Source organism: Phalacrocorax carbo, chromosome 30 (genome assembly GCF_963921805.1).
Source record: "Phalacrocorax carbo chromosome 30, bPhaCar2.1, whole genome shotgun sequence".
Classification (NCBI taxonomy): domain Eukaryota; kingdom Metazoa; phylum Chordata; class Aves; order Suliformes; family Phalacrocoracidae; genus Phalacrocorax; species Phalacrocorax carbo.
In genome coordinates this window covers 582,872-606,408 of record NC_087542.1, presented here as the reverse complement: position 1 = coordinate 606,408, position 23,537 = coordinate 582,872, and the positions used below count along the sequence as shown (strand labels likewise).

The following is a 23,537-nucleotide window of genomic DNA, read 5'->3' as shown; positions in this document are numbered from 1 at the left end:
GCCCAGCTGGGGGCGGGGGGAGGAGCAGCCCGGCGGTACCGGCGCCTTCCTCGCCTCCGTTCGCGGCAGCGGAGGAGCTGCCTTCATCCCCATCCTCCTCTTCATCCCCATCCTCCTCTTCCCATCCTCCTCTTCATCCCCGTCCTCCTCTTCCCATCCTCCTCTCCATCCCCATCCTCCTCTTCATCCTCATCCTCCTCTTCCCATCCTCCTCTTCATCCCCATCCTCCTCTTCCCATCCTCCTCTTCATCCCCATCCCCCTCTTCCCATCCTCCTCTCCATCCCCATCCTCCTCTTCATCCTCATCCTCCTCTTCCCATCCTCCTCTTCATCCCCGTCCTCCTCATCCTCCTCTTCATCCCCATCCTCCTCCCCGTGCCCCCCCCGAGCGGAGCCGGGACCGGATGGGACCCCCCTGCCCGGCCGCGCGGCTGCTGCCCCCCCTCATCCTGGCGCTGGCAGGTAAGGGGGGCCCGGGGGGCGGGGGGGCGCTGGGGGGGGCCCGGACGCCTGGGTCCCTCCGGGATTGGGGGGGGGGGGGGGCGGGACACGGACCCCGGGGAGCCATCGTGCTGGGAAGCGGCGAGGGGACGGGGTGTCGTCTCCGGGGACACCAGGAACCCTTAATTATAGGGGGGGTTGTCACCTCGGGGACCCCCCCCAGACACCAGGGACTGTAATTGGGGGAGGGGGGGTGTCGACCCTGATGAGCTCAGACGCCTGGGTCCCTTAATAGGGGGGGGATATATGATTCTGGGGAGCCCAGATCCCAGGGACTCTTAATAATGGGGAGGGGGAGGTTGGACCCCCAGAGAGCCCCATCATGATGGGGAGTGGAAGGGGGTGACCCCCAGGGACCCCCCCCTCCAAGACCAGAGACCCCTAATGCTGGAGGGGGCTTGAGGGGGACCCCCAGGACCCCAGAGACATGTGTCCCTTATTTTGGGGGGTGGTCCCCAAGGACCCCAAACACCAGGGATGCCTAATTAAGGGGGGGGGGTGGGGGGGTGGATCCTGGAGACCCCAGATGCCTGTGTCCCTTATTTTTTGGGGGGGGGTGGTGAACCCTGAGGACCCTTAGTGCCTGGAGGGAGACTCACAGCGGGACCCCCAGGACCCCGGACGCCTGCGTCCCCCCGGGGAGTGTGGGGGGGGTCTCGGCCCAGGGCTCGCTGGGGTGGGCCTTGGGGGTCTCCCCCTGCAGCCAGGATCGGGGCGGGGGGGGTGTCTCCAGCCGGGGGGTGCTGGGGCTGAGCCAGCGGGGGCTGCCCGCGGTGGGGGCTCTCGCAGGGGTCGCCCGGGGCACGTTCACGGTGGGGGCCTGGCCACGGGTGGCCGTGGTGCCCTTCGGGGGCTCGGTGGCCATCAACTGCAGCCGCAGCGCCTGCCCGGGGGGCAACGCCACGCTGGGGCTGGAGACCCCCTTGCCCGTGGCCGCGGGGGCCGGCGGGCGCCGCTGGCAAAGCTTCCGGCTCCTCAACGTCTCCCAGTGGAGCCCCGGCACCGCCACGTGCTACGGGCGCTGCGGTGACACCCAAGCCAACGCCAGCGCCGGCATCCTCGTCTACCGTGAGTGCTTGGAGGGGGGTCAGGGGCGGCTGGGAGGTGGTGGTTGGGGGGCGGCGGGTGACGGTTCGGCGGTTGCCACCTCCCAGGGTTGCCGGAGCGGGTGGTGCTGGAGCCGGTGGCGGCCGTGGCGGTGGGCGAGAGCCGTAACTTGACGTGCCGGGTGGTGGAGGTGGCTCCGGTGGGGAACCTGACGGTGACGTTGCGCCGAGGCGCCGAAACGCTGCGGACGGAGAGTTTTGGTGCTGCCGAGGGCAGCACCAGCGTGGCCGTCAGTCACCTGCTGACCGCCGGCCCCGGGGACCACGGGCAGGACGTCACCTGCCACGCCGAGCTGTCCCTGCGGCCCCACGGGCCCCTCTTCGCCCGCGCCGCCGTCCCCGTCAAGCTCTCGGTTTTCGGTGAGTGCTGCGGATGTTCGGGAGCGGTTTGGCACCGCCCCGTCCCCATCCCCGTCCCATCTCCTCCCAGTCCCCATCCCTGTGGTGTCCCCGTTCCCATCCCCATCTCAGCCTTCATCCCTAGCCTATCCCAGACACCACCTCCGTCCCCATCCCAGACCCCGTCCCCATCCCAGTCTCATCTCTGTCCCCATCCCAGTCCCCATCCCCATCCCAGTCTTGTCTCCATCCCCATCCCCATCCCCATTTCATCCCAGTCTCATCTCCATCCCCATCCCAGTCCCCATTCCCATCCCAATCTCATCTCCATCCCCATCCCAGTCCCCATTCCCGTCCCAGTCTCATCTCCATCCCCATCCCAGTCCCCATTCCCGTCCCAGTCTCATCTCCATCCCCATCCCAGTCTCATCTCCATCCCCATCCCATTCCTGGCTCCATCCTCATGCTGTCCCCATCCTAGTTCTTTCCCATCCCAGTCCCCATCCCATCCCATTCCATTCCATCCCAGTCCTGTTCCCATCCCAGTGACCACCCCCATCTCATCCCGTCCCATCCCAATTCTTTTCCCAGCCCATCCCTATTCCTGTCCCCATCCCATTCCATTCCACCCCAAACCCATCCCAGTCCCACCCCATCCCAGTCTCTCCGGGACCGGCCAGCTGAGCACCGTTACTCTAATCCCGTTCCCGTTCGGCCTCGCGCCGAATCCCTCCCTGCCCTTGTCCGGCAGCCGGGGCCACGCCGGGATCCCCAATCCCACCCTGGTGTGGGGGCCTCACCGCAGCCCCCCCCCCCCCCCCCGGCAGCTCTGCACTCTCACCGGGTGCCGGTGAGGGTCCGGCCGCTGGGATCCCCTCCCCGGCACCGAGGCGCAGCCGGGGACGAGGCACGTCCCCGGTGACACCGCATCCCCGCAGCCCTCCCTGAGCCACCCCAGCTCCGGGCTCCCGCCCACCTCGAAGCCGGCACCACCGCCAACGCCAGCTGCCGGATCGCCGGCGCCTTCCCCGCCGGGGACGTCCGCTTCGCCATCACCCTGGCAGAGCAAAGCCTAAACTTCACCGTGGCGGCGGCCGGGGACGTGCTCACCGCCGTCACCGCGCTCTCAACCAGCGCCCCGGGGCAGCAGGAGCTGACCTGCACCGCGGCGGTGGCCACGGCAGCGCGGACGGCGCAGACGCAGCTCCGCGTCTACCGTAAGGCACCGGGCGCGGTGGCGCGATAACCGGAGCCCATCCCAAAACCCCGTTGGACCCACGGCACCTTCCCGCAGGCTTCGCGGCACCCGTCCTGGAGCTGAGCCCGGCAGCGGCACCGGCGGGCAGCGAGGTGACGGTAGCGTGCCGCGCCGGGGTCGCCGACCCCCCGGCCGTCCGGCTGCAGCTCCGCGATGCCGACGGGGGGGTCCTGGCTGAGGGACCACAGTCCCGGTTGGAGCTGCGGCTGGTGGCCCGGCGGGAGGATGACGGGCGGCAATTCGGGTGCCGCGCCAGCCTGGCCATCGGCGACGGCACGGTGACGAAGGACACGGACGCCCGCCTCGCCGTGCTCTGTGAGTGCCTCTCCAGAGGGTCCTGGTTGTGCCCACGGCAGCCGGCACGGGCTGCTCCCGGCGTTCCCGGTGCATCCCTCCGTCTTTTCCAGACATGCCCGAAATGGCGGCGAGCGACTGCCCCAGCAACCGCACGTGGCTGCGGGGGACGCGGGAAGCGCTGTCCTGCCGTGCCGCCGGCAACCCCGCGCCCACCGTCGTCTGTGGTAGGAACGGCGTCACCGTCAGCACCGGGGAGCCGGAGCTGGTCACCCGTTCCCGAGCCGGCACCTACCTCTGCAACGCCACCAACAGCCTGGGGACGCAGAGCCGGCTGGTCACCGTCCGCGTGGAGTGTGAGTGGGGCCGGCATCTCCCGCCGCGGCCGTGCCGGCGGCCACCGCGCTAACCGGGACCCCGCTTTCCAGACGAGCCCACCCTGACGGAGAGGGGCTGCCCGGCCCACCGCACCTGGGTGGAGGGGGAACGGCGGGAGCTCGCGTGCCGCGCCGACGGGGACCCCCCACCCAGCACCCGCTGCGCCCGCGACGGCGGTGCCCCCCGCGCCCGGGGGAGCCGGGCCGTCAGCCGGGCCGACGCCGGCCGCTACATCTGCCGGGCCACCAACAAGCACGGCTCAGCCATCCGCAGCGTCGTCGTCGCCGTCGAGTGTGAGTGCCGGGGGACACAGGGATCTGGCGGTGCCGGGGGTGGGATCTGGCGGTGCTGGGGTTGCCGTTATCCATGCTGGGAACGCCGTGCCAGGGATCTCATAGCTGTGCCAGGAATGACATGGCTGGGGCGCTGGGTCTGTGCCGGGCACGGCGTGGCTGTGCCATGGGGCGCCGCGGCTGGGACACCGTGGCCGTGCCGGGGGTGCCGCGGCTGGGACACCGTGGCCGTGCCGGGGGTGCCGCGGCTGGGACACCGTGGCCGTGCCGGGGGGGCCGCGGCTGGGACACCGTGGCCGTGCCGGGGGGGCCGCGGCTGGGACACCGTGGCCGTGCCGGGGGGGCCGCGGCTGTGCCAGCCTGGTGAGGAGCCCAGGCGGTCCCTCCAGCGCAGGGTGGGGAAGGGGGTGGGCGGTCGGTCACCGCACCCCATCGCGGGGGACCGGGGACAGCCAGCCCCCCGTGCCGTGTCCCTCCCGGCTTGCAGACGAGCCGAGCATCGGCGAGACGGGCTGCCCGGCGCGGCGGCTCTGGGTGGAGGGGACGCCGGCGGAGCTGGCCTGCGCCGCCAGCGGGAACCCCCCGCCCCACGTCGCCTGTGCCAAGCTGGGGGACGACCAGGACCCCCCGCCGGCGAGCCCCAACGTCACCCGCGCCCACGCCGGCACCTACCAGTGCCGGGCCACCAACGCCCACGGCTCTGCCCTCCGCAACATCACCGTCGCCGTCGAGTGTGAGTGACTTTTTGGGGTGGAAAAGCGGGGTTTGGTTATTTTTACACGCCAGGGGGTGGTTTTGGCTGACGGACGGTGCCGCCCCGGTGCAGACAGCCCCGCCGCGGTGAGCCTACGCGTGCTGCCCTCCGCCAATGTCTCCCGCGGCGCCAGCTTCAGCGTCGAGTGCCGCGCCGAGGGGCTGCCCACCCCCACCTACGGCTGGGCGCTGCCACCCGCCCCCAACCTCCGCTTCGCCGCCGACAACCGCTCGGTAGCCGTAGCCGCCGCCGCCGCCGCCAACCGGGGGCTTTACACCTGCACCGCAACCAACAGGCACGGCCGGCGAGCCGGCAGCGTGATGGTGCGGGTGGACGGTGAGATGGGGTGCGTCGGTAAAGCGGGGAGGGGGCTCTCCGCCACCGCCGCGGCGTCACCGGCCCCTTCCCGCCCCGCAGAGAGCCGGCTGGCGCTGCTGGCCTCGCTGGGCTCGTTGGGCGCCGTCACCGCGGTGGGTTTGGCGGCCGCCGGCGGTTATTACCTGAAGACGACGGCGTGTAAGAAGGGGGAATACAACGTGCGCGACGCCGAGGGCTCCTCCGAAGCCGCCTGCCTGCACCGGCAACGGCACGACCGCGGGGAGATTTACGGCATCCAGCTCACCCAGCCGTAACTGGGAACATCCCGGGTTGGATGGAGGGGTGGGGGGGGGTCCCTGGGTACCCCCGGCCGAGGCCGCAGTGGGGGGGTTGGGGGAATTTGGAGGGGTTTTTTTGGTGTTTTTTAACCACTTTGGCGCTGCGCCGAGGGCGGCACAGCCATAACTCAGGGGGGGATGCTCAGGGGGGGCTGCGGCCGCCGGCTCGGCTCTTCCCAGGGATAAAGCAACACCCAATAAATAATTTGATTTTAATGGAAGGGAGGAAGACGGTGATTCCGGCTGTGGGGAGGGGACCCTGGGGTGAGCCCTGCTCTGAGCCGCCCCACTGCTGGCTCCAGGGAGGGGATGCAGGCGTCCGGGGTCCTGGGGGTCCATCCCTCCCCCTCCCCCCTGGCGTTAAGGGTCCCTAGTGTCTGGGTTCGCAGGGGCTCCCCCCCTCCCACCCGCAGAAATAAGGAACCCAGGTGTCCGGGGTGCCCCAGAGCCCCCCACCTGCAAGGGCCAGGCTCGGGGTGAGCAGGAGCCCTGCGGGTCCTGGCCATGGGGGTGTCCCTGAGTCCGTCCCCCTGCCACCTGTGGGGGTCCGGTGGGTGCCACAGCTCTGGATCCCGCTGGAAAAGCCCAGGGCTAGAAAATCCCACCCTCAGCTGCCCTGGGAAGCCCTCGCCTTCCTGCCTGCGCTGGTGACAGCTCGTGCCTGCTGTCCCCCGGCCTGGCCCTCGCACGTCCCCAACCCACAGCCAGGGACCCCCCAGCCCACCTGCCACCTTGCTGTCTCCAAGCCCCATCCCATGTCCCCGACCCCCAGCTGAAGATGGGGACCCCCAGCCTGGCCCTCACCCCACTGTCCCCAACTCCTGTCCTGTGTCCCCAACCCACAGCTGGAGATGGGGACCCCCAGCCTGGCCCTCACCCCACTGTCCCCAACTCCTGTCCTGTGTCCCCAACCCACAGCTGGAGATGGGGACCCCCAGCCTGGCCCTCACCCCACTGTCCCCAACTCCTGTCCTGTGTCCCCAACCCACAACCAGGACCCCCATCCCCAGGACCCCATCCCCACAGCTCCCTGCTGGGGCCACCAAACCACCGGTGACGGCACCAAGACCCGCCCAAGCACCGGCCCCCCCAAAGTCCCCCCCCCAGTACCACAACGGCCACCCTGTGCCATCAGCACCAGGACATTTAATTGCTCCCACGGGACCAACCAGCACCCTGACACCCCCCAGCCCCCCACCAGCTCTCCACCGCTGTCACCCCGCTGCCACCAACGTCCCCTCGCCAGCGCCGGGGTCGTCGCCGTCACCTCCTCCCGCCGCCGGCCGGGTGACACCGCTCCCCGCAGTGGGGACACTGGGGCCGGGGGGTCCCGCTCTTCCCGGGGATGTTCCAGCACCGCCGGCACCGCACCCGGTACTTCTTGTACCTGGGAGAGATCCGCGGGGTGAAGGTGGTGCCGGGGGTCCCAGGGGGTCCCCGAGAGGGTGGGGTTGTCACCGGGGGGGAGGGGGGTCCCTGTCCCCTACCTGATGCCGCAGGCGTTGCAAAGGGGGGTCCCGTTCTCAGCCGCTCGCCAGAGCGGGGTCCGGCGCGTCTTGCAGGAGGCGCAGCGCTTGCTCCCTGCGGGGGACACGCAGCTGCACCCCCAAACCCCAGCAGTGCTGGGGAGGGGGTGGGACGGACACACAGACACCCCCAAACCCCCCACCCCAGTCTTACCCTGGGCGAGGGGAGCATCGTCTTCTGAGCTGCTGCCCGCCCTGGGGGGCCCGGCTGGGGGGCTGCTCCCCCGGCTCCGGCTGAGACCCCTGCAGGAAAAGGGGGTCGGGGGAGTGCGGGGACCCCCCCGGAATCGGGGACCCGCCCCAGAGTGGGGGACACCCCCCCCGGGGTGGGGGACCCCTGGAACTGGGGGATCCCACCCCTGGGGGGCTGCCAGGTCCCCGGTGGGGAAGGGGAAAGGGACTCTGGTCTGGTGGGGAAGGGGTTGCAGGGAGGGAAGGTGCGGCCAGACAGATGGACAGAGCAGCCCCAGGTGCCCAGAGGTGCAGCCGGACAGACAGACAATACAACCCAAGTTCCAGGGATGCCTGAAGGAGGTGCATCCAGCTAGACAGAGCAGCCCAGGGATGCATCCAGACAGACGGACGGGGCAGGACAAGGTCTGGGGGTGCATCCAGACAGACGGACGAGGCAGCCAGAAGTCTGGGGGTACCCAAACGTGAATCCAGACAGACGGACGGAGCAGCCCATGGTCCAGGGATGGATCCAGACAGACGGACTGTGCAGCCAAAAGTCTGGGGATTCCCAAAAGTGCATCCGGACAGACAGATGGAGCAGCCGGAGGTACCAAAGGCACAGCCAGACAGACGGACAGCAAGGCCGGGGCCCGGTACCTGCTGCCGCGGGCGGTGATGAGGAGACGACAGCCTTCGGCGCTGCCGGTGGGGAGGCCCAGGCGCATGCGGAGGGTCACCCCACGGAAAGAGGGGTCCCAGGGCTCAGCGCCGCGCCGGGGGGCTGCCTGCTTGCGCCGCCGCCCGCTGCCGGTACTGGTGCCAGTAGTGATCCCGATGCCGTTACCGGTGCCGTTACTGGTGCCGTTACCGGTGCCACCAGCCAGGTGCCGGCACTGGAGGCTGATGAGGCTGAGAGCATCGGGGCCACTGGCGGGGGTCAGGGGGAGCCTGGGGTGCTCCGGGGGGGCGGCGGGAGGTGCCGGGGGGGGCTCGGGGGTCGCCAGCATCCGTGCGGTCTCCTGCAGGAAAGTGAGACCCTCCCCGGGGGGGGGCGGGGGGCTCCAGGGCCCCGGGGGGGGCTCCGGGACCCCGCTCCTGCCCGGGGGCTGCTGTCAGGGTATGTGGGGGGTGAGGTGGGGACCCCCCCCCCCGCTCCCCCTGGTCAGAGCAGCCCCGGTGCCCCCCGGTGGGACCAGCCCCGGTGTCCCCGGTTCCTCCGTGGACGAGCCATCCGCAGTCCCGGTGCTCCCAGTTCCCCCCCGGTGGGGCCAACCCCGGTGCCCCCGGTTCGATCATCGCTGGTCTCGGCATCCCCATTTCCCCGCCCCCCCCCAGCAGCGGGATCATCCCGGTCCCGGTACTCCCCATTCCCCCCCGGTGGGACCACCCCCGATCCCGGTGCTCCCGGTTCCCCCCCCCAGTCAGACCATCCCGGCGCCAGCGCCCCGCGGTGGGACCATCCCAGTCCTGGTACCCCCATTTCCCTCTCCCCACCCCGTAGGACCATCCCCGCCCCGGTCCCGGTCCTCCCGGTTCCCCTCCGGTGGGATGATCCCCGATACTCCCAGTGCCCCCCAGGTGGGACCATCCCAGTCCCGGTGCCCCCCCCGTGGCACCACCCCTCCCCCGGGCAGGAGCGGGGCGCCGCCGTCCCGGTCCCCACCTGCGGGCGCAGGGGCCGCCGGCCGTGCCCCCCCCGGGGCTGGGGGGCGGCAGGAGGGGGGGGCAGGGCTCGGGCTCCAGGCAGAGCAGCCGCTGGAGCAGCGAGAAGTCGGGGGGCTGCCCCTCCAGGAAGAGCTGCTCCGCCATCCCCGACCCCGGCCCCGCCACCGGCCCCGGCCCCGGCCCTAAACCGGCTCCAGCTGCGCGGGGGCGGGGGCGGCCGCGGGGGGGGTCAGTGCATCGGGGAGGGACCCCGGGGGCGGGACCCCCGGGACGGGGCAGGACCCCAGCTGGGGCAGGGACCCCCGGAATGGGGCGGGACCCCGGGACAGGGCAGGACCCCAGCTGGGGCAGGGACCCCCGGGACGGGGCAGGGACCCCCGGAATGGGGCGGGACCCCGGGACAGGGCAGGACCCCAGCTGGGGCAGGGACCCCCGGAACGGGGGGCAGGACCCCAGACGGGGCAGGGACCCCCGGGGTGTGGGGCAGGGACCCCAGATGGGGCAGGGACCCCCGGAATGAGGCGGGACCCCCGGGACGGGGGGCAAGGACCCCAGCTGGGGCAGGGACCCCCGGGATGGGGGTGGACAGGACCCCAGATACGTCAGGGACCCCCCAGGGTGCAGCAGGGCCCCCCAGGAGGGGGTATGATTCCCCCCCCCCAGATGAAGCAGAGCCCCCCAGGATGGGGGAGCACCAGGGGGTCATGCCCCACACACTCTCTGAGCCGCTCCCCCGGGAGCCCCCGGGTACTGCTTAGAGCCCCCCACGAACCCCCCAGGACCACCCAGCTGCTGCTTCGAGCCCCCACCCCCCACAGACCCAGCTGAGGGGCTGATCCCAACAGGCCCCCCCTCAATTCCCCTCCCCAAACCCCTCAGCTCGACCCATCCCCACTCGGGGGGGGACGACCCTGACACAGCCCCCCCCAATAGAGGGACCCCCCCAGCACCGCTCAGATGAGATTTATTATTAACGAGCCGCAACATTTGTTATCCCAAATCCAGGGCGGGGGGGGGCGCGGGGGGGCGGGGCAGAGCCCACTGTCACCCCCCACCCACGACTGCACCCCCCCGCCTGCGGTGTCACCGTCACTGTCCCACAGCGTCTCCTGCTCGGGGGGGTCCCCGCCACCTCGAGGGGCTGCATCCTGCTTGTTTGGCAGGGGGGGGTGGCATGTCCTGTTTGGAGGGGTTCATCCCGCTGGGGGGGGGGGGGTCCCGGAGGTCCCCCCCCCGCCGTCAGTGGGGTTTGGGGACGTGCCCGTCCACGTAGAAATTGCGGGTGACTTTGGGGAGGACGAAGTGGGCCCCCTCCAGCTCCGGCGTCAGCACGATCTGGCAGCCCAGGCGGGAATTCTCCTGCAGCTGCGGGGCCTGGTCCAGCAGGTCATCTTCCCTGGGGGGGGCACACACCGGGGGGGGCTGTGGGGGGTCCCCCGGGGGTGTGGGGGTGGTCTCTGGGGGGCTCTAGAGGAGACTATAGTTGTGGGGTAGTGGTGGGATGCTGTGAGGGGTGGGGAATGGGAGGTGGGGTTTAATGGGGGGGGGGTTGGGGGTGTCAGGGGTTTGGGGGGGGGGCTGTTGCATTCTGGGGGGGCTGCAGGGAGCTTGGGGGGATCTCATGGGGCCATGGGGGGAAGCGTGAGGGGCTCCAGGGTCTCTGGAGGAGGGCACGGTCAAGAGGTGGTGGTGGGATGCTGGGGGGGGTTTAATGGGTGGTGGTGGGGTTGGGGGCGTCAGGGGTCTGGGGGTGGCTGTTGGGGTCTGGGGGGGCTTGGGGGGCATCTCACGGGGCCGTGGAGGGAAGCATGGGGGGCTCCAGGGTCTGTGGAGGAGGGCACTGTTGGGGGGTGGTGGTGGGATGCTGGGGGTGGTGGTGGGATGGGAGGTGTGGGGGGGTGGTATTGGGGGATTGGGGTCTGGGGGGTGCTGTTGGGGGGTCAGGGGGGTCCAGGGGGGCCACTGGATCCAAGGGAGGGGGATCAGGGGTCCCTGGGAGGGGGGCGGTCCTTGGGGGTGTTCAGGGGTCTGGGGGGGCTGTTAGGGGGTCAGGGGGATCGAGGAGGGGGCTGTCGGGGTCTCAGGAAGGGGGATCAGGGGTTCTGGAGGGGCTGTGGTCCCTGGGGGGGGCCAGGGTGGTGTCTGGGGGGGATGTTGGGGTCTGGGGGGGCTGTTGGAGGGTCAGGGGCATCCCGCGGGGGCTGCTGGGTCCTGGGGGTGTGTCAGGGGGTCTCTGGGGGTCCCCTGAGGCAGTGGGGATCGGGGGGGGGGGGGCGGGGGGGCCGTTACCGCTCGTCGGGGGGCGGCAGCCGGTCGAGGTGGGGGGCGCTGACGTAGACGTGGCAGGTGGAACAGGCCAGGGAGGCCTCGCAGGCGCCTGCGGGACCCCCCGCTCAGCACCGGGAACGCCCCCAGCACCGGGACCCCCCCTCAGCACCGGGAACCTCCCCCGGTACCGGGAAACCCCCCAGCACTGGGACCCGCCCTCAGCACCGGGATCCCCCCCGCTACCGGTACCTCCCCCAGCAGCGGGACCCTCCCCCGCCCAGATACCGGAACCACCCCTCAGCATCGGGACCCCCGGTAGCGGGACCCCCCTCCCAAGCCCCGGGATCTGCCCCCTCCCCTGGTCCCGGTCCGACCGTGCCCCGCCCCGGTCCCGCCCCCCCGGTGCCGGTACCGACCCTCCAGCTCCAGCCCGTGCCGCTGCGCCAGATGCAGCACGTTGTCCCCGACGCGGCCCCGCACCGGGACGTGACGCCCCGTCCGGTCCACGAAAACGACGTTCACCCTGGGGAAGGGGACACGACACCGGGGGTCAACACCGGGAAAGCCCTCCCGGTACCGGTACCGCCACCCCGGTAGCTCCCCGGGACCGCCCCGGTACCCACACGGCGGCCTCCGGTTCCTCCGCCGCGGCCCCGCCGCCGCTCAGGCCCCGCACCGCTCCCCGCAACAGCCGCCGCGTCACGGAGCCGCCGCTCGCCGCCATGGAGGCCGCCATGATGGGCGCCACGTGACCGCTGCCACGTGACCGGCAGCGGGCAAATGGGCGGGGCCAGAGAGGCGCCGCCGCGCAGGTCCCAGCGCCCGCCGTTATCCAACACCCCCCCCCCCCCCGGGTCCCCTCGCTTTAGGGGGTGCCTTGCCTGAGGAGGGGGTCCCTAATCGGGGGTGGGGGGCGGGATGTAGGTGTGCTCCACACCCGAGGAGTGGGGACCCAATGGGCCTTCAAGAAGGGGGGTGGGGTGTCCTTCCATGAGGAGGGGGGCACAGGAGACACCCACCCCACCCCCCCCGCAAAATTGAGGGGCAACCCCACGGCTGAAGGGGGGGACACAGCACCCCAGGAAGAGGGTGACATCCTTGCACGAGGAGGGGACACAGCACCCAGCCCCCCCTTTGCTTGCCCACAGAGACAAGCTGGGGGGAGGGTCTCCCCCCAATTTGGGAGGGGAGGGGTAATGATGGCACAGAAAACGTAATAAAAAGGGGAGGGGAGAAGCAATATAAATATAGCTTTACTTTGGGAAGAGAGAAGGGCGGGGGGACACACACACGCACACCCCCCTCCCCTCCAGTACAGCAAATCAGACAGCATCGACAGTAGAAACAGGGCAACAACTCAAAAACCAGGAAACCCCCCCCAAAAAAGAGGGAGGGAAGAGGAAGGAGGGTCGGGACCCCGCCCGAAAGCGCCTGCTGGGGGGCTGTGTCCCCTCCTAAGGGGGGGGGAAGGCAAAGCCCCCCCAGAGAGGAAGGGAGAAAACTATTTTTTTCCTTTTTTTTTTTTTTTAAAAAGGCAATAAAAACGAGCATTAAAGTAAAAAGGCAACTTTTACCCCCAAAAAAGTGTAAAATCGCAGTAGCTCCAGTCTTTAAAAAAAAAAAGATAAACCACTAACACCCACCCCCCCCCCACAACCCCGAGTGAAATGTTGAGGAAGAGGAGGGGGAGGCCGAGGTGCCCAGCTCAGCCCAGACCCCCCGGGGGGGGGGGGGGGCAGCGCCATGTCCAACCCCCCATCGCCCCCCAAAAGGGGCGGGAGCCCCCCCCCTTCCTCACCCCAAGCAGCGGGTTAAGGCGGGGAGCGCGTGGGGGTTTTTTGGGGGGGAGGGGGGCGTTGATGCACACGCACACACGCGGCTCCCGGTCACTGCTCTGGGAGGGGGGGGGCCACAGGGAAAAGGGGGGCCATGGGGACCACCTTATGGCAACCAGGGTGTGCGGGGGGGGGCTGTGAAATGAGAAGCCCCACCCACCCACCCATCACCCGGCAAGCCAGGCTCGAAGCTTTCGTATCACTTTAAAACCCTCCAAAAAGAATCAAAAAGACTAAATAAAAAAAAAAAACAAAAACAAAAAACAACCCAAAACCAACCCACGTTTGTACAAGATTTACAGGGGGGGGTTGGGGGGGGGTTTAAAATATCCTTTTCCGCTTCAGGTAGGAGTCGGCGTAATGCCCCCCCAAACCCTGGGAGTGCTGCCCCACGTAGCAGCCCTCAGGGCTGGGCTCCGGGGAGGGCAGGAGGTGGGAGAAGGCTCGTTTCTGGCCACCCACGGGGGTCTGAAAGAGAAAAAAATAGCGTGGGGGGGTGTAAATGTGCAATTTGGGGGGGTTTGGGGGGATTTAGAGGGGTTGGGGGGGGCGTTTCTTACCTTTGAGTGGGAGCTGTGCGAGTGGCTGGGGGGTCCCAAGGTGAGGACGGTGTCTGCGGAGCCTGACGGAGGCATCCCGACAGCCTGGGGAGAAATTAAGGGGGTGGTCTGGGTAAGGGGGGGTCCCCTAAACCCCTGGGGAGGCGTAGGGGGGTCCCCAACCCCCTGGGGAGCGGAGGGGGGGGGGTTACCTTGTTGAGGTGACTCTGCTTGAGCCCAGCCTGAAGGCCACTGGTAAAGTAGGAACTGGGGGATCCTGAGTAAAAGGGGGGCAAAGGCGGCCCCAAACCCCCTCGTTCGAAGCCCGGGGACGAGGAGAGCTGGAAGGGAAAGGGCTGCAGGTGACAATCAGGGCCCCCCAAAATAGGGTAGGGGGTGCCCCACCCACACCAAGGGGCTGGGGGGGCGCTTTTTACCTTGTGCCTGCTGTGCCCGAAGCCCCCCAGGATGGGTCCAGCGTGGTCTCTCGTCTGGGGGTAAATCCGGGATCCCAAATCCTTCCCCCGGAGAGACGACCGGTTAAAGGGGCTGCCCCAACTCCACTGTCCCCCCCCAAAAAACCCTTTATCTCCCCAAAATCTATTCCCAGCCCCCCAAAGTGTCCCCCTCATGCACCCACCGGTGGGTAATCAAAGGCGTAGCCGTCCCCGGCCAGCCCGGGCGAGGGGAGGAGAGGGTCGGCCAGGGAGGGCTGGGAGATCCGGGGGTTGGAGACGCTCCCCAAAACGCCGGTTTTCAGATTAAACCCTTTGTTGGCAGCACCTGAAAAAGGCAGAGAGTTACAGGGGGGAGCGAAATCAAGCCAAAAGAGCCCCGTTCTTCCCCAGGGATCCCCCTTTTCCACCCCAAATGGGGTGGAGGGGGGGGAAAGGGGAGCGGAGGGTGCTCACCTCCCAGGCTGTTCGCTGGCAAGAGGCTGTGCAAGTTCAGGTAAGGGTTGAGAGGAATCTTGAAGTCTTTGGGGGGCTCCCCCAGGAGTGAGACCTGTGGGAGGAACATTTGGGGGGCTCAGGCGGCTCCTCGAGGGGCTGCAGTGGCTCCCCGGGGGGCTCAGGCGGCTGCTCGAGGGGGCTGCAGTGGCTCCCCAGGGGGCTCAGGCGGCTGCTCGGGGGGGCTGCAGTGGCTCCCCGGGGGGCTCAGGTGGCTGCTCGAGGGGCTGCAGTGGCTCCCCGGGGGGCTCAGGTGGCTGCTCGAGGGGCTGCAGTGGCTCCCCGGGGGGCTCAGGCAGCTGCTCGGGGGGGCTGCAGTGGCTCCCCGCGGGGCTCAGGTGGCTGCTCGGGGGGGCTGCAGTGGCTCCCCGGGGGGCTCAGGCGGCTGCTCGAGGGGGCTGCAGTGGCTCCCCGCGGGGCTCAGGTGGCTGCTCGAGGGGCTGCAGTGGCTCCCTGGGGGGCTCAGGCGGCTGCTCGAGGGGCTGCAGTGGCTCCCTGGGGGGCTCAGGCGGCTCCTCGAGGGGCTGCAGTGGCTCCCCGCGGGGCTCAGGTGGCTGCTCGAGGGGCTGCAGTGGCTCCCTGGGGGGCTCAGGCGGCTGCTCGAGGGGCTGCAGTGGCTCCCCGGGGGGCTCAGGCACAAAAGCCAGCCCCAAAACCACGCCGGAGGGTGTTCGGTGATGGCACAGAGCCCCCCCCGAGGCGCCACCGGCTTCGCCCGGAGCGAGAGGGATCTCACCCCGGAGGCGGGAGGCCCGTTTTCGCTCTGCTTTGGTTTTTGGAGGCCGCTGATGACGGATCCCAGAATGGAGGTGGTGAGACCCTGCAGAGCCGGCGGGGTGACGGCGGGAGGGGTGAGCTGAGGCACCTGCGTCCCCAGCACCGAATTTTCCCGATCTACTCCCACCGGTCCCAGGAAAGAAGCCAGGGGTACGTTTCCAGAAGGCAAAATCGGTGATTTTACGTGTCCCTGTGCCATGTCACCGGCCAAGGGGCCACCTGGGGAGACAGGAGGAGGGATGACACCGGCGTTAAGCCCCCCCCGGTTTGGTTCCAGCCCTTTTTTCCCCCAGCTCCACACGAGCTGCGTCACCCCAGCGTCCATCCCCCGCCAGGACGCCGCGCCGCCGGCTCTTACCCGAGGAGAGCTCCCCCAGGAGCGGGGTGGGGGGCTGCGCCGGCGCGTTGGCCAAACCCAGGGCGCCGTGGGAGAGGGAGCTCAGCGGCGAGTCGCCCAGGATCCCCGGTTTCTGCGGGGGACGGAGGGGAGGTTAACGCCGCGCGAAGACGGCCCAACCGCGGCAGATCCGTGGAGGCGACGGAAACCCTGGTGCTCGCGGGGCGGAGGGAAACGGAGGCGGCACAAGGGCCCCCGGCCCAAAGCGCGGCGCGGGCACGGGTATGGAAACACGCCCCGGGCACCGAGAGAGACCCGGTTGCGATTTCACGGCTCCTCGAGCAGCGAATACCAGAAATAACATCGGGGAGACACTCCCCGCCACGGCTCAGCACCAATTTTTGTCCAAAACGGTCTGTTTGCGCTTGGAACGAAGGAGCCAACCCACCCAGCCCGGCGCAGAAGTCGTTTGCCGAGCCGGTAAAGACGAAGAGGAGCCCAGGAGGGACGGGGGGCTCCGCTTTCCTCACCCCCCCCAGCCCCAGCGAGCCTGAGCTCGGCTCAAGGCCCGGCTCAACAAGCCGGGGATGGAGGCAGAGAGTTGCCGAGCTGTCTCGCCGGATCCCCAGAGAGGAGCCGCTGGCGGAAGCCGAACCCTCCAGGCTCCGAGTTGGAGCAATGATTGGCTTCTCCCCCGGCAAAGAGAGCGGCTCCAGCATTACTGGAGCGACTGGGGTGACTGGTGTCACCGGCAGAACCCTCGCCGCGGCCCCTGCCTGGTTTTAAGGACGCGAGGAAGGCGCCGGAGGGGGGTCCCGGCGCTCCGGCTCGGCACCACCGCACACACAGCACGTTACCGCGCCGGCTGCCTCCTACCGCTCACATGGAAGAGGGTTTGGTTCTCCTTGTTCTGCAGCAGCTGTGTCCACACCTGGTTCTGCAGTAACAGGGAGTTCCCAAGCAGTGCCTTCTGGGGCAGAAAGCACAGCGAGAAAGACCGGAAACAAGAGAAAAATCACTCAAAAAAAGAGAGGAGAAAACCCAAGAAAAACGTTCGAGAGGCACGGGGAGGGCGTGAAGCGCGGCAGGGAGCTTAAATCCTCAGTTTGCTCCTCTTTTTACCCCTCAAGCGGCAACAGCAGTTCCGGGAGAGGCCACGGAGGCGCGCGAGCCGGAGCGGAGGCACGACGGCGGCAGCACGAGCCCGCCGTCGGGTTTGGGAGACCCCTGCCCATCCGCAGGACCCTGATTTAAGACCGGACGCGTTTCTCGTGGAAACGAGCGGGAGCGCGAGGGCTCCCGGCACGGAGGGCGGCGTAATTTCCACGTACCTGCTGCGCTTGGGTTTGGTTCTGAAGCGCGAGTTGGAGGAGGGCGGTGGAGAGAGCCGGGTTGGTCACCAGCGGCACGGAGGGAGCGGCGCCGAGGATTCCTAGAGGGAAGAGACGCTGCAGGAACCGTCTGCCGCGGTGAGGACGAGCCCCGGCGGCCCCGGCTCCGCGTTCAGCCTTACCCTGTTTTCCTCCGACGGCCCCGTGGAGCAGGGGGTTGAGCAGCAGCTGGACGGAAGCGGGATTTCCCAGGCTGTTGAGGATTTGGAGGATGTTTGGCTCGGGGAGGAGCCCTTTCCCACGATTCAGCGCCTTAAAAAACCCAAAAAGCAGCGCGTTAAAAACAAGACAACCTGCTTCGCGGCTTCCCCCACGGCGCGCCACCCTGAAACCACCCTCACGCTGCCAAAACCAGTAAGATTCCAGCCCCCAAAATCCAGCTCCCAGCAAGATGGTTCCCAAATATCTCGCCACAGAACCACCAACCCATCCCCACGGCGGATAAAAGCCAAGGTGCCGCGGCGGCCGCGCCGTTTGCCCTCGGTACCGGCAGCTACGCCGTCCGCAACCTTCTCCGCCGCTGGATTTCGGCGACAAGCGGCTGTTGCCGCTCTGAATTTTGCCAGAAAGTGCAGGAAAACGGATCCAAAGAGGGGGGAATTTGTGCCGCACCACCGGAGCCTGGAAGCACCGGCGCTGCCAGAGATGCCAGAATGAAAAACTACGGGCAACAGACGGCCGCTCCGTAAGGGATCCGATGGGAAATGCGCCGGCTGCTCCGCGACAGCCTGCTCCCGGCTGGATACCCGACCTCGGGAATGCCGTCACGGCAAGCTGCGAAGGGAAGAGGGAGAAGGAGGAGGAGGAGGAGGAAGCAGCCTCACCGTCGCCTGCGCGGCTATGAGGGCGGCCAACATGCTGCGGCCGGGAGGGCCGGGAGCGCAGAAGGAGACTCGGACGTGATTCCCGGCGAGGGGCAAACCGTCCGTGGCCTGCTGAACCATCTCCGCCATCTCCGCCGACTCGTACTCGAGGACGGCGAAGCCTTTCAGCTGCCCGTCCTGACCGTAGGCCAGCTAGGAGAGGAGAGGGGTGCCAAAAGAAGGGTTAGCGCAACAGGAGAGGGAACCGGCGCCAGGGAGGCCCTCACGTGCCAATACAGAGGGATCCAGGCAGGCTGGATTGAGGGGCCAAGCTCGGCTGGGTGAGGCTTAACAAGGCCAAGGGCTGGGTCCTGCCCTTGGGTCACCCCAACCCCAGGCAGCGCCCCAGGCCTGGGGCAGAGGGGCTGGGAAGTGCCCGGCGGAGAAGGCCCTGGGGGTGCTGGCTGACAGCCGGCTGGGCATGAGCCAGCAGTGCCCGGGTGGCCAAGGAGGCCACCAGCCCCCGGGCTTGTGTCAGCACTGGGGTGGCCAGCAGGGGCCGGGCAGGGATGGGGCCCCTGTGCTCGGCCCTGGGGAGGCCCCACCTCGAGGGCTGGGCTCAGGTTTGGGCCCCTCGGGACAAGAAGGGCCTGGAGGGGCTGGAGCGTGTCCAGAGAAGGGCAGCGGGGCTGGGGCAGGGTCTGGAGCACAAGTGTGCTGGGGGGCGGCTGGGGGGGCTGGGGGGGTTTAGCCTGGAGAAGGGGGGGCTGAGGGGAGCCCTTCTCGCTCTCTGCAGCCCCCTGAGAGGGGCTGGAGTGAGGGGGGGTCGGTCTCTGCTCCCAAGGAACGAGCGATGGGACGAGAGGAACCGGCCTCGAGCTGCGTCAGGGCAGGTTTAGGTTGGGTGTGAGGGGAAATGTCTCCCCTGCCAGAGCGGTCAGGGAGTGGCACAGGCTGCCCCGAGAGGTGGGGGAGTCGCCGTCCCTGGGGGGGTCAGACACCGCGCAGACGCGGCCCTTGGGGACGTGGTTTGGGGAGGAGGGGGCGGGGGTTGGGTTGGGGCTGGACTCGATGGTCCTCGAGGTCTTTTCCAGCCTTAACAATTCCATGATTCTATGTTACGAGGCTGTTGCACCCTGGGACGCTGCTTGTTTTGGGGTGTCAGCCTCCCCGGGAGCTCAACAGGCTCAGAGAGATGTCGCAGCCCAGAAAACACGTCTTCCCCCCTCACCAAAATCCCCCTCACCTGGCAGAAAGTAGGGGCGCAGGCGGCGGAGAAGACCTGCCGCAGCTCCTCGAGGTCGGCGTAGTTGTGGGGCAGCTTGTCGACGCACAAGCACTTGGAATGGAGGAGGTCTAACGTCAGCTGGTTGACGTCCGTCCAGTGGACGTAGAGAGTCCGCGTGCCCAGCTGCTTCCCCAGCAGGTCCGACTTGGCTCTGGCCGCCGAATCCTTTTTCATATATTCCACAAATCCGTAGCCTTTAGAGTGTCCCGTTTTCTCGCTGTAGACCAGGAAACAACGTTCCAGGTTGCCGAAAGGTCGGACCAGCTCCTCGAATTGTTGCTGGGTGTAGAGCTGGGGGAGGTTGGCGATACACAGGAGGGCGTCCGTGGGCTGTAGCTGCACCGAGATCTCCTTCTCCCGGAGTTTGCTCAGGTGGAATTTTTTGATGGCCGATTCCGCCTGTTCCCCGTTAAGCAACGTGACGAAGGCTGCGGGAGCAGAGCCGGGAGGGAAGGGTGAGGCCGCGCGGCACCGCGAGGTTAAACCCCGGGAGACGGGGCGTTAAAATTCACCCCTCCAGGCGCCGTTAGCGCCCAAAGACCCCGAGGGAAGCTCTCGGTGAGTGAAATCACACCATCCTCCGCCCCGAGCGCCGGCGAGACACAGGTGTCCCAACCACCCCAGGCTGGAGGAGCACCCGCACCTTCCTCCGTCCCCGAGAACCGGTTTTTGGGGTGAGGGGATAACACCGGTAGGCGCAGCCCCCCTGAAAAGGGGCTGGATTGAACACCCTCAGCTCGGAAAATCCCCCCTGGGGGTTGGGAAAGCGATGGAAACCCCACACTGCACCGTACAAACCCTCCCGGGGGCGATTCTAAACCCTTCAGCCGTTAATTTTCTGCCCGCCGCCGCGCAAAGAGGGTCCGGCGAGCGCGGCTGAGGGAAGAGCCCAGACGCAGGGAACAGTCGGGAGGGGGAACAGGCGGAAAATCGACATGAAACGAGGCGTTGCCTTCCCCAGCGGAACACCCGGCGGTGGAAAAACCACCGAACCCGGCGGCGGGGAGGGGCTGAACCCGGTTTCGGCGTCGGGAGAGCACTCGCTGCGAGAGCAGCTTACTCACCAGTCCCTTTGTATTTGTCCACAAAGCAGTATTTCAGCTCGTAGTCGCTCAGCAGATCGTGGACTTCCTGCATAAAGAGGAGTTTCAATAAAAATAATGATTAAAAAATAATAAGTTGGCTTGGCGGGAGAAGCTCCGGTGGGACTGCTAATTCCTGCGGGTCGCCCAGCACGGCACCCCCAAATATTTCCCCTTTCCCCAGGCTGGGGAGAGGGAACGGGCTCGATTTAAAGCAAAGACGTTCCTCAGGGAACCAAATCATGCGTCAAAACGATGCCTCGGGCCCCAAAACGGCCCCCTCGGGCCCCAAAACGGCCCCCTCGGGCCCCAAAACGGCCCCCTCGGGCCCCAAAACGGCCCCCTCGGGCCCCAAAACGGCCCCCCTCGAGGGCGTTCATCCCTTCAGGCCGCCCGTGGAAGCGGCTCCTCCTCCCGGAGAAGCACCCGCCACCGGCTCCAGACTTTGCCCTCCCCAAAATAACGCGCGGACCTTTGGCCTCCGCGAGGCTCCCGGGCGATAATTAACCCTGACGGGGAGGGGAATTAAAGCGGGCGGGGGGACACAGGGCTCAGGGGGGCGCTGGGGGGGGCGGGAAGCGGCGCTGGCTCTTCATCAAAGCCGGGGTTATGGGGTGATGGGGGGGGGGGGGGATGGACACACACCCTGGTTCTTCCTCCGGGAGCCGTTAGGAGGGGTTGGGGGGGGACACACACGACATGGACGGACAGGAGGGTTTGGACCCCTACCCCAGCCATCCCCCCCCGGTACCAGGCTCGGCTTTGCCCTCACCCCACTCTGTATCCCCCAAACTGGCACCTACCACAGACCTGCACCCCAAAACCGCAAGCTACGCCCTGCTTCCAGCCCCGGGGGGGTGGGGGTGTGTGTCAAACTGCCCCCCCGCCCCCCCGCCCATCCTCAGACCCGGGTCCCCCTTGGTCCCCCCAGACCCGGTTCTGGACCCGGTTCCCCTTCCAGTCCCCCTGCCATAGGCCTGGTTCCCCCTCGGTCCCCCCCGTCCCAGTCTCCCCTCGGTCCCCCCGCCGTAGACCCAGGCCCAGTTTCCCCTCGGTTCCCCCCTCCACTGTAGGCCTGGTCCCGATCTCCCCTGGGTCCCCCTGCCGTAGACCCAGGCCCAAGCCCGGTTACCCCCCACCGCCGTAGGCCCGGTCCCGGTCTCAGTGCCAGCCCCCTCTCAGCTCTCCCTGCCTCAGGCCCAGACCCGGCCGGGTTCCCCCTCGGTCCCCCCCGGCCCAGTCCCAGTCCCGGTTCCAGTTCCCGCTCGATCCCGCCGCCACAGGCCCGGTCTCGGTTCTCTCTCGGTTCGCCCCCACCCCCAACAAGCCCGATCCCGGCCCTAGTCCCGGTCCCCCCCAGGCCCCCGCTCCCCCCCAGTTCCGGTCCCGTCCCGTCCCGCCCCCACCCCCGTTCCCGGTCCCCCCACCCCTAATCCTCCCGTTCAGGTCCCCCCCGGGTCCCCCCGGCTCCGGTTCCCTCCAGGTTCCCCCGCAGCCCAGTCCCGGTTCTCCCGGCTCCGGTTCCCCCTCAGATCCAGTGTCCCCCAGGTTCCCCCCGTTCCGGTCTCCCGCCGTACCCCCGCAGCCCGTCCCCGTTCCGGTCCCCCCCACCCGGTCCTGGTCCTCCCGTTCCGGTCCCGGTCCCCCCTGGTTCCGGTCTTCCTCGGTCCTCCCGCAGCCCGTCCCCGTTCCGGTCCGTCCCCCCCGTCCTAGTCCTCCCGTTTCGGTCCCCCCTCGGTCCCGGTCCCCCCCCGGCTCCGGTTCCTGCTCAGTTCCAGTCCCCCCCAGGTTCTCCCTCGGTCCGGTCCCCCCGGCCAGGCCCGCACAAGTCCCCCCTCGGTCCCGGTCCCCCCCGGTCCCGGCCCGCACAAGTCCCCCCTCGGCCCCGGTCCCCCCCGGTCCCGGTCCCCCCCGGTCCCGGCCCGCACAAGTCCCCCCTCGGCCCCGGTCCCCCCCCGGTCCCGGTCCCCCCCGGTCCCGGCCCGCACAAGTCCCCCCTCGGCCCCGGTCCCCCCCGGTCCCGGTCCCCCCCGGTCCCGGCCCGCACAAGTCCCCCCTCGGTCCCGGTCCCCCCTCGGCCCCGGTCCCCCCCGGTCCCGGCCCGCCCCGGTCCCCCCTCGGTCCCCCCCTCGGTCCCGGTCCCCCCCGGTCCCGGCCCGCACAAGTCCCCCCTCGGCCCCGGTCCCCCCCGGTCCCGGCCCGCCCCGGTCCCCCCGCCGGTGCCCGCACCTGGTTGCTCACGTCGGCCGGCAGCCCGCGGATCAGGACCTTGCGGCGGTTGCGGAACTGGCGGGCGCTGCGCTCCAGGCGGCTCCGCACCTCGGCCGGGGGCAGCGTCGGCAGCTCCTCCTCGGGGGCGCGGCCCGGCCCCGCTCCCGGTACCGCGGGGCCGGGCCCCGGGACGGCGCCCGCCGGGGATGGGGACAGCGCCGCCGCCGCCATCTTGGGCCCCGCCGCCGCCTGGGACCATCGAGAGCGGGACGGCGGGCAGAGCGGCGCCAACACGCCGCCGCCTGATTGGCCCGCGCGCCGCCACGCCCGCGCGGCAGCATTCCGGGCGCTCATTGGACAAGGCGAAAAAAACAAGCCGGCGGCACCGACGCATTCCATTGGGCGGAGACGAGTCTTATTAGCATCCGGCCGCCCGATTGGACAGAAGCGGACGAGCCCTGCCGTTACCGCCCTCGCCCGTCCCCATTGGCTGCTTCTTGGGGGCCACGCCCTGAGCGAGCCAACCCTTGACCCCCGGCACCCTGTGGGGGCCCTTGACCCCCCCCAGCACCCTATAGGGACCCACAGACATCCCGGCACCCTATAGGGCACCCAGACCCCCCCCTTCAGACCTACAGGGACCCACAGACACACCCCCAGCACCCTACAGGGCACCCTGACCCCCTCACACCCCCTACAGGGCACCCTGACGCTCCCGTCACCCTATAGGGACCCACAGACACACCCCCATCATCCTATAGGGACCCACAGACACACACGTAGCACCCTGACCTTCCCCCGACATCCTACAGGGACCCACAGACACATCCCCCACCCTATAGGGACCCTAAGACACCCCCTCCACACACTTTATAGGGTCCCCACCCCCTCCCTGCCCTATAGAAACCCCCATAGGGACCCCAGCCCCTCAGCGACCCCCCCGAACCTATAGGAACCCCCAGACTCGCCCCCGCCATGGCCTATAGGGTCCCCCAGCTCTCCCATAGGGACCCCAGCCCCTCAAGTGATGCCCCCATCCCTATAGGGACCCCTAGACTGCCCCCCATGGCCCATAGGGACCCCCCCTCCCCACTGTGGGGGTCCCAGGCCC

The 23,537-nt window shown here is 68.8% G+C and overlaps 4 protein-coding genes across 10 annotated transcripts; 1 reads left to right on the top strand and 3 right to left on the bottom strand.

Annotated features, from left to right (window-relative positions):
* The first annotated feature begins 34 nt into the window (after window positions 1-34).
* Window positions 35-5,593, top strand: ICAM5 (intercellular adhesion molecule 5). 2 transcript variants are annotated; one of them, XM_064475600.1, is made up of 10 exons: window positions 35-463; window positions 1,292-1,570; window positions 1,657-1,968; window positions 2,886-3,164; window positions 3,242-3,520; window positions 3,613-3,855; window positions 3,928-4,170; window positions 4,658-4,903; window positions 4,997-5,260; window positions 5,342-5,593. In XM_064475600.1, the coding sequence occupies exons 1-10, from the start codon at window positions 406-408 to the stop codon at window positions 5,554-5,556; spliced, it is 2,418 nt and encodes an 805-aa protein (XP_064331670.1). In that variant the 5' UTR covers window positions 35-405; the 3' UTR covers window positions 5,557-5,593. The 2 variants fall into 2 exon arrangements, with proteins under 2 accessions (XP_064331670.1, XP_064331671.1); XM_064475601.1 differs by lacking the exon at window positions 5,342-5,593 and having other exon boundaries at window positions 4,623-4,903; window positions 4,997-5,103.
* A 1,113-nt stretch (window positions 5,594-6,706) lies between these two features.
* On the bottom strand, window positions 6,707-8,623 carry ZGLP1 (zinc finger GATA like protein 1). 2 transcript variants are annotated; one of them, XM_064475604.1, is made up of 4 exons: window positions 7,938-8,623; window positions 7,261-7,838; window positions 7,068-7,161; window positions 6,707-6,967 (listed from the first exon to the last, which is right to left on the bottom strand). In XM_064475604.1, exons 1-4 carry the CDS (start codon window positions 8,285-8,287, stop codon window positions 6,844-6,846), a joined length of 1,146 nt encoding a protein of 381 aa, XP_064331674.1. In that variant the 5' UTR covers window positions 8,288-8,623; the 3' UTR covers window positions 6,707-6,843. The 2 variants fall into 2 exon arrangements, with proteins under 2 accessions (XP_064331674.1, XP_064331673.1); XM_064475603.1 differs by having other exon boundaries at window positions 7,261-8,623.
* A 1,269-nt stretch (window positions 8,624-9,892) lies between these two features.
* Window positions 9,893-11,991, bottom strand: FDX2 (ferredoxin 2). Its single transcript, XM_064475605.1, has 4 exons — window positions 11,837-11,991; window positions 11,630-11,736; window positions 11,235-11,322; window positions 9,893-10,341 (listed from the first exon to the last, which is right to left on the bottom strand). Exons 1-4 carry the CDS (start codon window positions 11,947-11,949, stop codon window positions 10,185-10,187), a joined length of 465 nt encoding a protein of 154 aa, XP_064331675.1. The 5' UTR covers window positions 11,950-11,991; the 3' UTR covers window positions 9,893-10,184.
* A 457-nt stretch (window positions 11,992-12,448) lies between these two features.
* Window positions 12,449-22,704, bottom strand: RAVER1 (ribonucleoprotein, PTB binding 1). Of its 5 annotated transcripts, none has more exons than XM_064475595.1 (15): window positions 22,445-22,704; window positions 20,198-20,264; window positions 19,092-19,561; window positions 17,867-18,058; window positions 17,165-17,294; window positions 16,983-17,083; window positions 16,535-16,621; window positions 15,673-15,784; window positions 15,274-15,533; window positions 14,499-14,592; window positions 14,228-14,370; window positions 14,025-14,105; window positions 13,800-13,943; window positions 13,609-13,692; window positions 12,449-13,516 (listed from the first exon to the last, which is right to left on the bottom strand). In XM_064475595.1, exons 1-15 carry the CDS (start codon window positions 22,655-22,657, stop codon window positions 13,370-13,372), a joined length of 2,325 nt encoding a protein of 774 aa, XP_064331665.1. In that variant the 5' UTR covers window positions 22,658-22,704; the 3' UTR covers window positions 12,449-13,369. The 5 variants fall into 5 exon arrangements, with proteins under 5 accessions (XP_064331665.1, XP_064331666.1, XP_064331667.1 ...); XM_064475596.1 differs by having other exon boundaries at window positions 16,535-16,618; XM_064475597.1 differs by having other exon boundaries at window positions 13,800-13,928; window positions 22,445-22,703.
* Window positions 22,705-23,537: the final 833 nt, after the last annotated feature.